This window comes from Corvus brachyrhynchos, unplaced genomic scaffold (genome assembly GCF_000691975.1).
Source record: "Corvus brachyrhynchos isolate BGI_N302 unplaced genomic scaffold, ASM69197v1 scaffold544, whole genome shotgun sequence".
Taxonomy (NCBI): domain Eukaryota; kingdom Metazoa; phylum Chordata; class Aves; order Passeriformes; family Corvidae; genus Corvus; species Corvus brachyrhynchos.
In genome coordinates, this window is record NW_008238325.1 from 2,118,305 (window position 1) to 2,128,877 (window position 10,573).

At 46.6% G+C, this 10,573-nt stretch overlaps 1 protein-coding gene across 3 annotated transcripts in view; it reads right to left on the reverse strand.

The window, feature by feature from the left end:
• MFSD1 (major facilitator superfamily domain containing 1) overlaps window positions 1–10,573 on the reverse strand; it is a 21,603-nt gene extending 11,030 nt beyond the window's left edge. The window contains exons 1-5 of one of the 3 annotated variants that reach the window (XM_017734363.1): window positions 8,975–9,064; window positions 8,790–8,875; window positions 5,706–5,784; window positions 2,189–2,328; window positions 397–576 (exon numbers count right to left, since the gene is read on the reverse strand). In XM_017734363.1, the coding sequence (XP_017589852.1) occupies window positions 397–418 (22 nt within the window). In that variant the 5' untranslated portion in view covers window positions 419–576; window positions 2,189–2,328; window positions 5,706–5,784; window positions 8,790–8,875; window positions 8,975–9,064. Of the gene's footprint in view, window positions 1–396; window positions 581–2,188; window positions 2,329–5,705; window positions 5,785–8,789; window positions 8,876–8,974; window positions 9,065–10,437 lie in introns of those variants that run through there. The other 2 variants (XM_017734361.1, XM_017734362.1) reach the window with 2 other exon arrangements.

The following is a 10,573-nucleotide window of genomic DNA, read 5'->3' on the forward strand; positions in this document are numbered from 1 at the left end:
TCCAGCCCTGCCCTCTGGCACTGGGAAGCCGTTCCCTGGGTCCTGGCATTCCAGCTCCTGATGAGCAGCCCTTCTCCAGCTTCCCTGGAACTCCCTTCAGACACTGGAAGGCTTCTCTTCTCCAAAGTCTTTTTTTCTTGCTCCAAAAAGTTCTTCCTTTATTAGACCAACCCTTGAAAAAGGTGGTTTTTTTTACTTTAAGAAGCTCCAACCTTCCACCAAATTTCATCTTCTTGCACCAAAATGACCCAAATCCTGTGTGCACATCAGCAATTGCTTTTTCATTAAAAATATGCTCTTTTTCAATAAAATACGCTCTTAATGAGGCACTTGTGATTTAGTTCAAAGGATTTATTTCTGTTTTCACAGTGTAGAAAGGAAAGGGCTGTGTTTTACCTGATGTGCTGAGCCAAGACATTTCACCGTCCAGCTACTCTGTCATGAATTTGCTAAGGAACCATAGAAGAAAGTCAAAATAACTTCTCAAAATATGCAGGTATCACGTTGTGAATCAGCTGCCAGCTGCTCTTGGACGTGAAATGCTTCATTTCACTTGATTCGTGTCTTTTCAGAGACCTGTCTAAACAGAACTGTGTTATTAAATGAATCCTTTTCAACTGCTCTAAACTGGCTGCGATTCCTTGAAATCCGAGCGTCTCGGTTTACCAGAGCAGCTGTGAAAAACATGGTCTTAAATTACAGGGCTTTGCTGGAAAAGCAGTTGTGCAACAAATTTGAGAGTTTCTGTGACCAACTCAAGGATTTCAGTGACAAACTCGAGGGGTTTTGTAAAAAACTCGAGGGCTCCAGTGACAAACCCCAAGGTTTCATTGCCACTTGAGGGAGCTCAAAGGTAATTGACCTTGCAGAGCACCTCGAGCTTCCTAATTCCAGGGAGACAATTTATATCCACAGATAAAAGAGAGAACTTTGGAAAGAAATCTGTGTCTGGTGACATTTTAACACCAATTCCTTGATTTTATTCTTTAAACTATTCTCACATGGATTTCAAACCGAGCTAATGAGTAACTCAGATGGGCAGTGACAAGATGCCAGCACTTTGGCAAAAGGATCCCACAGAAGCTTTCTCCTCGAACTGGGGATCCATTTTAGCCTTTATTTCAAGGAAGATCCAGAAAAGCAAATTTTATCTCCCTGACTCTCACAAAGGCAAAGCCACATAGTGAATAAACATATTAAACACAATAAAGTGCCACTTCTGATGTAGGATGAGAATATTTTGGCCTGGATTCAGCTGTGTATTCCAAGGGAAAGCATGGAAGTGAACAGCTGGCAGAGGCTTTAGGGATTTCCTTACCAAAACTCTTGTTAGGTTGACTTCATTTAATCAATTGCCCAAAAATGCCACATTCTCTGGATCAGGATTTCACCCTGCAAACTTTTGTCCCAGAGTTTTGTACACTGAAGACCCAAAAATTCACTCTGCAAAAATTCTGAAAAATTGACTCTGCAGAAATACTTCGGAGAGCTTCCAGCAGCCCTGGGGGATTGGCTGTGCCAAGTGCAGTGGCAGAGGATTCCTGGAAAAAGAAATCCTCGGCCCAGAATGGCATCCTGAGTCTCGGCGGTGCTACCAGGAGGATTTTGAGCACTGGTTTATGATGTTCTTGTCCCATTTCAGTTTATTAAATCCCTGTAGCATTAGAGGGCAAGGCCTCCTGACTGGGAGACATTCACTGTGTCACTCCTGTGTCAATGTGTAACAAATGTGAAAAGAGCCAAGAACCTCCTCCCTTTTCCTGTGCAAACAGAGGCACAAAACCATGTGACCTCAAAGGGTGAATGTTGTTCAGATCTCTCTCATTATTTAAACTCAAGAACCCTGAATTTGTCTTTTTTCTTTCAGTCATTACCCAAGTGAGTTGTGCTGCCCTGAAGACGTCAAGCTCATGGTTTCGTTATGGCGTGGTTTTCCCTGTCCTCTCTTCTGACTTCCCTTGGGAAACCAGAGATTCCTCTGAATTTGCTTACTCTGAGCGACTTCCTTCTTTTTCAGAAATAAATGGAGAAGTGTAACTGTCCCTCTGAGTCGTTCATTCCTAATAATTTCTATTTCATCCATGCCACGCTCCCACACTATTACTGTCATACAAAAACATGTAAAGGTGGAAGGGTTAAACTATTTAAACTGGCTAGAAAGCTACTTAAATCAGTTAAAAATTATTACCTTTGCTGCTCCTAATCATCCACTGAGCATCATCAGTTCAGTACTGGCAATGATCCCTCATGTGGAGCAGAGCTGAGCAGGTGCCAGAGCCACAAAGGGTTCCTGTACTTTCACTCATGCACGAGGCAGTTTTCATGAACCTGAAACACATGCAGTTTTATTATATTCCTTTTCAGAGCTCTCAGTGGGTTTTTCATGTTCTTTTCTTGGCTGTGTGCTTAAATATTTCCTATTAAACAAGCCTGGGGCTGTATTTATCTTGTCCTGTGTAACATCAGGCCCTTCGTAGGAGAGTAAGAAACGACAGCCATGCATCCAGAATATTTACCAGGAGAAAAAGGCTCTTTTCCATTTGCTGTTTCCCAATATTTGCCCTTCTCCCCAGTCACATCCACCTTCACCTTGGCTTTGACCTTGCTGTGCCTGAAGCTCGTGGCTGTGATGTTTCTGGGAGCTAAGCCCGGGCTGATTCCCACGTGCATTGCAGGTGAGTGTTTATGTCCCAAATAAATACAGTGGATTGCTCTTAAACTCAGGCTTTAGAATGTTTGTTACAGATGCAATTGCTGCCTCCCCATAAATCAGAGCACTTAAAGTGCCATATGATCCTAAATGCTCCTTTTAACAGCAGCAAATGGAGGAAAACCTGTGTACAGGACTTTATAGGGGCCATAAAATCCTTGTGCCTGTGGCCTCCCCTCCTTGCACTGCCTGGATCAATCAAGTGCAAGGAGCACTCAGGGCAGTAAATACTCCTGGGAAACAAGGATGAGCTTCCAGGCTCAGCTCCTCTGAGTTACTGCTGTCTTTGGGAAGATGCTTCCAAACTGCAACGAAGCAGGAGCTGCATTTCACGTGATTAAATTGACTCCACCATCATTACCCCATGATCCATTTTCTCAAGGCAAAATCTCGTGCTTTTCCCCCCAAAGGATGAAGGGTCTGTCACACACAGGCGTGCAAACAGTGTTTAATCACTCCACCTGCTGAGGAATGGGTTATTACAAACCTCTCTGCCTCACTCAAGCATTATTGGGCTTTTATGCACCAGCTCAAGACAAGTCTGATTTCTGCGAAGTGCTGGGGAACGGCTGAGGGAGCCTTTCTGCCCCATAAATCTCCCTGAGAGCAAAGATCCTGGCCTGAGGAAGCTCCTGTGCTTGGAGGGGACTCTGTGCCAAAGCAAACAGCTCCTGCCCTCTGCCGGGTCACAGCAGCACCGAGCGGGTGGGTTCATGGCTCCTTGTCCTACGCTGCTCAACGCTGTTCTGCCTCCTTCCTGAAATCACACAGCTCTTCCCGAGGGCACCTGGCACCAGGCTCCTTCTCCCACAGCCAGGCCAGCTACTGGAGTGAAAAACACCCCCAGGGAGAGGAGGGTAGGAGCATCATTCATGATGTGCAGCTTCTCAGCCACACCAGGGCTTGCAGGAGGAGTTTTTGGTGTTCCAGGCCAGGCTGGACGGAGCTTGGAGCAGCCTGGCCCAGTGGAAGGTGTCCCTGCCCATGGCAGGGGGTGGAAGGAGGTGATTTTAGGATCCCTTCCCACCCCAAACCAGTCTGGGATTCCGTGATTCTGGGAATTCAGAGCTTTGGGCTTTTGGGACTATGGTTGAATTACCAGGTAACACTTGAACTTGGCTCCATGCACAACTTTCCCTTTGTGCCTGTTTTCCTCAGAATACACAAATTCCTGGTGGATGTTAACAGTTTTAAAAATCTCCAGGTAATTTGGTGGAAATACTGAACAACTACAGCTGCCTGAGAGGCACTGAAGCAAAGCATTTACTGGAGAGTTCATCTTTGAAAAGATGCATTCTCATAACTTTTAAACTTCTTAAAACTGTCCTGTTTCTCCCAGCAGGATGGACATGAAGGATTTCATAGCTAAGCCCTGGAATTTCAGGAGGAAGCTTTGGTTCTGAATCAGATGCTGAAGGTTGGTGCCAGCCAGCCTCAGTGCCCTGGGAATGAAGGAAGTTCCCACCCTGGACAAGGGCTCTGCTTCCCTCCTCTGGCTGAAGGCCAAGGGAGAGCTCTTTGTCACCAGGGCTCCTCATTCTCTGGGAATGGGAGTGGATGGAACCACAGAAATGGATGGGAGAGGGGAGCTGCTTCCCACTGACCCCGTGGCAGGGCTGCACCATCCCCTTGGCATCCCTGTGCACATTCCCCACACAGAAATCATCCTGTTCCCAAATGCAGGGCTGCTCCCAGCACCCAGGCTGCCGGACATTCCAAGGATCCAGCAGAAGCTCCTCTTTGCAGCCTCCTGCTGTCCCCTCTCAGCTCTGGGTTGTCTCCCTCAGTTACTTTATTCCAAAGGCACATCTCCTGCCAGACTCCTGCTTTTCCCCTGCCCAAGCCTGAGGATCTCTGCACATCCAGCAGTTCCTCCTCGGCCATTTCCTCTGCCCTCCAGTGACTGAACTTTGCTGGAGACTTTCCAACACCTGGGGCCACTGGGGTGGATTTCTTTCCTTCTCTCTGCTGCAGCCTGGAGAACTTTCCAAGCAAATCACTTGATTCAGTGCTCCCGTTGTTCCCTGAACTTTAATTCCTTTGCTCATACACCTGATCCCTCACTTTCAAATTCATTCCTCCCCCTGTGGAATTCCTTCTCACCAGCTCTCCTAGGCCTTGGATCTGAGGAAATTCAATTCAATTCTATTGCTGTAGTTGACATGGTTATGTTAAATATTCTCATTGGGTTGAGACCTTTCAAAATGAAACCAAAAAATTAAAAAATCACTCTTATTCCAATAATCCTGAGTCATCTCCACATATCCAGCCTTATCTCAGAGTAGGAGGCTTTGCTTCATAACCCAAAAAAGTGATACCATGGGGAAAAATTACAGAAAGCTCCAATTTAGAGGAAAAGAGAAAAGGGTGGGAAAGGGGGAGCAGAATCATTTCCTTATAGGCAAAAAATTGGAAACAAGCTGGAGAGGGGAGGAAAAAACCATTTCACAAAGTGATAATTCAAATTAGAGGACAAGACATGACTGTCTTAACTATTTGTTAAAGGAAGGGGCTGGAGAGGAAGATGAAGTGCAATTTTCTTTTTTACTTCCTTCAAAGAATGAATGACCAATTATTCTGCACAGCAAAGAAAAAAATCACCAGTGATCTAATCCTGAAAAGATATTGTTTCCTTTAGAAGCATCTTGCTCAACACTTGATTTCACACTTTCACTCCCAGATGACAATTCTTTGCATTTTTACATCCCTGAGCTCCCCACCTTGTGGTTTCCAAGTGCAAACAATTTCATTGATATTATTCATGGCCTGAGAGAAGGAAACAAGTGGGTTCATGTTGTTCCCCATAAATGACAAGTGAATAAACACAAGTCCTGCAGGTGAGAAGCTGAAATGGCACCTTCCTGGCACCACAGCCAGCTCATCCCCACTGAGGAAACAGGAAGGGAATTATTCCCAGCCCAGAGTTTCAAGGAAAGGTCATTGCAGCTTTGTTGGCTTGGAAAATGTCATTTCTTAGGGGACCTCCAGGACTCACCTTCTTCCCACAAGGCAGGGAAAATGGTGCTGGGCATTCACCACCTGAGTCAGAGCTGTTCCTGGGCTCCACTTCATTCCTTGAAAAGGAGGAAAAGAAGAGAATTCTTTGAAAAAAACCTGGTTTGAGCATAAGGAAAAGAGTAAAGCAAAGTTCTGAGATGGTTTGAGTGGAAATTATGCTGTGCTTGGAGAAGCTTTCCCTCACAACTTGGTTTATTTCTATATTTACCTCTTCCATTGAGGCAAATCCTAAATGCCATCCACCTCTTACCACCAGCATGAGGAATGGATCCCAGAGACATGGGAAGGCCACATGGGATTTTTCCTCTCCCTGCTTCCATTGGGAACAACATTCTCAAAGATACCAATATTGCAATGACTGTAATTGGACACATAAACCATGATCTCCTTGGATGGGGAGGAATTCCCACCATATTGACCTGGCCATGGACATCTCCTGTGCAATCTGCTTTGGCTACACTCAGAGGAGCTGAAACCCTTCCGAGCTACAAGTTCTTTGTCCTTTTAGAGTCATCCCAGAATCCCTACATTTGGAAAAGGCCTCCAAAGGATCAGTTCAGCTGTTAACCCACCACTAAACCACGTCCTCAAGTGCCACATCCACAGGATTTTTAAACAGGGCTGGGGACTCCACCACTGCCCTGCATGGGAACCAGCAGATGAAGTCAGATTAGAAGAAACTGAAGAGAAAAAGAAATGAAGTTTGGGGTTTTTTTCTCTTATCTGGAAAGCAAATGCGGGGTTTTGTTCTGGAAATTCGAGATCCACAACCACAAAGCATCCCTAGAAAATACAACTCCAGGCTCAAATATCTGACATCTAACAACAAGTGCCAAGTGCATGGCTCTGGAAAGCGATAGGGAATGGAAAATGGGAAGAGAAAACTGAACTCAGCAAAGGGAACAGATAAAAATCCTGCTTTGGAGAGCCGTGCCAAGTTCCAAGATCCATCCTGGATCTGGAGCGCTCGCTTCCTTGTTTTAGTTTGTTGGCAAACTGTGTGAAATCCCACTTCTTGTGTTCCACTCCAGCAATGAGTGCTTTGGGGCAGGCCTTGGCTCCAAATCTCCAGCTGCATGCCCTGTATCCAATCTCCATGGAGCCTGCTGGAGAGCTGCCTCCTCAGTTCTTTGGGAATACGCCTCTCGGGCTCTGGCCAAGCACTGGCAACCACTGGGCTGTTTTGCTTGGCTTCTCAATGTTTACATCCCCACCAGAAGAGGAGAAACAACTGATGAGGGCTTTTATAACTTCTTAAGACCTGATTGTTCTGGGCAATTCGAGCCAGCAGCTGCACTGGAGATAAGGGGTGGGATGAGGCACATCCAAACCCTGCTCTGCTGGTGCTGGGGAGGAGGGATGGCACCCCCAGAAAAGTCAAATCACAGCTCGCATAGTCAGGGTTCCACCTCTGCACCCTCAGGAGTCCAAAGGCTTCTTTTCCAAAGTCAGTCTTCCAAAGTCACTTTTCCAAAGCCACGCTGCAAGCTGATCAGAATTCATCAGCTTTGTATCATTTTCTTGTCTAAAATTCACATGTTGAAGTTTTAAGGCTGCCTTTTCCTTCCCTGCTGAGGGAGCATCCCTGCCTCCAGCCCGAGCTGTCCCAACATCATTTCAGCTTCTACTCCACTCATTCCCAGCCCATTCTCCTGCACTTTCTGCTCACCAAGCAAGAACGAAGCTTTTTATAAGCTTCTTCTACCGGCACCTGAAAGAGCAGTGCTGCTGTCAGCACACTGCCAGCCCTTCCTTCCTCCCTGGGAATATTTCCCACAGCCAGCCTCACACCCTGCGTGCCCCACAGGAAAAGTGCCTTTCCTACAAAACCAAAGGGCTGGGATTTTCAGGGAGTTATCAGGAGATAATGCCTGATAGTGGCTGTGGATGGAGTCCAGCAGCTCCTCCCAGCCCAGCAAGCCCCAAACACCGAGTGCTCCCAGGAAATGGAAAAGAAACACACATCCCACGGGACTGGGAAGAGTGGCTGGATCAATCACTGCTCCCCACACACATCTTTAAGGAAATCAAGGAAAAAGAAATGGATTCCAAATGGCATAACTGGCTCCCTGGGGCCTTGGCTGGGGGTTTATCCTACAGCCACAGCATCCCGATCCCGATGGATGCAGTGCCTGGCTCAGTCCCAGGCTGGGGCTGGAAGCAAAGCACCAATAAACAGCTTTGCTGAGGCAGCACGCTGTGTTGGATCTGTGAGAAAATCTTGGTGCTGTTGCAATGTTTTCCTTGTTGCTTTGTGCACTCTGCAAACAGATTTGGCAAGCATTGTTACCCTGGGATCCTGCTCCAGGGTTTGTGCTGGGTGCTCACTACTAATACCTGCCACAGCCTCCTGGGCTTCTCTGAGCTGGCACCGAATGCTGGCCCTGAAGTGACAATTTATTGCTGGTTCTGTTGTCTCAGGATAAGCCACAAAGCCAATAAAAGTTATCAAAAGTCCCACTCCCAAAGCGTCCCACTCCCAGGGCTTGGGGATGCTCCTGCTGACTGTTCCCACCACCTCTCAGCTAAGGGATGAGCAAGAAAAAACTGGGATAAAGTCAAGGAGCTGATGTCTGAAATTCCTGTTCTGATCAGCAGCTGTAAAGGTGCTTTAGCCCCCAGACACTGCTGGCTCCATAGACAGGCTGTCTTTGGGTTAGGATCATGGCAGGGTTTGGGATGGAAGGGACCTCAAAGCCCACCCAGTGCCACCCCTGCCCTGGGCAGGGACACCTCCCACCGTCCCAGGCTGCTCCAAGCCCCAATGTACAGCCTGGCCTTGGGCACTGCCAGGGATCCACGGGCAGGCCCCGACGCGCGGGAATTCCATCCCAGCCCCTCCCCACCCTCACAGAAAACAATTCCTTCCCTAGATCCCATCTAAATCTCTCCTCCTTTAGTCTAAAGTCATTTCCCCTTGTCCTGTCACTCCAGGTCCTTGTCTAGCTCTCTTGCAGGCTCCCTTCAGCTATTGGATGGCCACAATTAAATGTCCCCACATCCTTCATTAAACAGATTGACCAGGGAAACCAGAATTGCTTCAAGTATCAGCAAGACTGACCTGAACTAGACTCTCCTGAACTCCTGTCCCTCCCTTGCTTTGGAAAGCAAACCCAGCAAATGGAAAGATGGAAACAGATGGAAACCCTGCAGAAATAACAGGATGAAAAATTCACTTGGATTGATTTTTGGTCTTGATCTTCTACCACCTCACATTTCTTTTAACACACAACCTGTTCCTGTTACCTTCTCCAGCTCATTTCAACCTTCCTTGATTGCAGTGATGTCACCTCCTGAGCCAGCCTTCTCTTCATTTGGGTAAGAAATGTTTTCTATTCCACCCATGATGAGCAATTAGATCATTCCTGCCAAAAATCTGTGTGAGTTCAGCACAGGTGCCTGTGACTCTTCCCCTGGGACTGCCAGGCATTTCCTCTTCCAACCAAGTGAAATATTAACATCACACCGCCCTTTTAATTGTCTTGTTAAGAAATGGGAATTTGTACCTAAATCAAATTTACCCTGCTGCCTCTCAAACCCTGCAATCACTACAAATATGCAAAGTTGAGCATTAGATTTAAGAAGGCTGGGAAAAGGAATTCATTAAAAAGAAATCTCTGACCTTTTGAGCTGTTAAAAGCAGTGTAACTCCCCCAGCAGCACCTTCTGAATGCACCAAGAGAGTGCATCTGGGGCCTTGCATGAGCTCTCCTTGTGCCCTCCCAGCACTGCCACTGCAATCCAGGAGTTTTCCATATTGTTAGCAATTCCCTTAGGGAAGAGCCTCGTGCATCCAGAGGCCTGGTGCACAGCCAGAGGATTTGCCAGGGGAAGGAAAGGGGCTCTGTGCTGATGGGAGCATTTCCCATGATTGTGCTTTAAATACGCCCAGCACTCCCTCCCCTCCCATTGTTTTCCTCTGGAATCAAGGGCAGCCAGGATTAGGGAAAAAAAGGAACCCAAAATGTCAATGTAGGTTGCAGCTGTCTGCAGGGAAACTCTCCAGTGTCTTACACAGAAAAAAAGGGAAAGTTCTCCCTTTTTCCTTTATGTAATAATTTCCCTTAAACTTTCTGTATTTGTTTGTATAATTAAATACTACCCTCAATTAGAAATCCTTTCAAAGGGGAAGGTGGATGATATCAGGGATTAAGGAAGGGAAGCTTAGCCCCAGTATTACTTCAGTCATGGCTTACACCTCTCTCTATTTCTATTTCTAATTCATATACATGTGGCATTATGTTTTGTTTGTGAACAAATCACCAATCTAAAGAGATCTCAATTAAATATTATAGCACCAGGCTCTTAACTGGCACCAAATCATTTAATCTGGGGTAATTGCATTCACTTCATCCATACAAATAGTTCAGCACATTCTATAACACAAATGCCTGGAAGAATAAAATTCCACAACTCTGAAGGCATTTTTTCTTTGGAAAAAAAAAAATTAACAAACCCATCCTGGACATGGATTTATATTCTAACCCAAACCCAAATATTCTAACCCAAACTCCTCCCTGTGAGGGGGGAGGCCCTGGCACAGGGTGCCCAGAGAAGCTCTTTGCTGACTGCTTCCCTCGCGGCAGAGCAGAGCCGCAGCCCCAGAGGCTCCACACTCGCTTCGCAGCTCTGGGGTAACCAGCCCGCGTCTCATGCACACGCTTTCATCCCCCTTATCCCCCCAAAAAGAGGAAAGAAAAAATACTCACCTTTCTCGGAGTCTTGGTGCACAAGATTTTACGTGTTTATTTTACGTGTTTAATTACCGCGGTACCTCAGGGAGCCTTTTCTTTCCTTTCTTGTTGCTTTGTCTCCTCTCTTGCCCTCCGGGTGTTTGACTGCAAA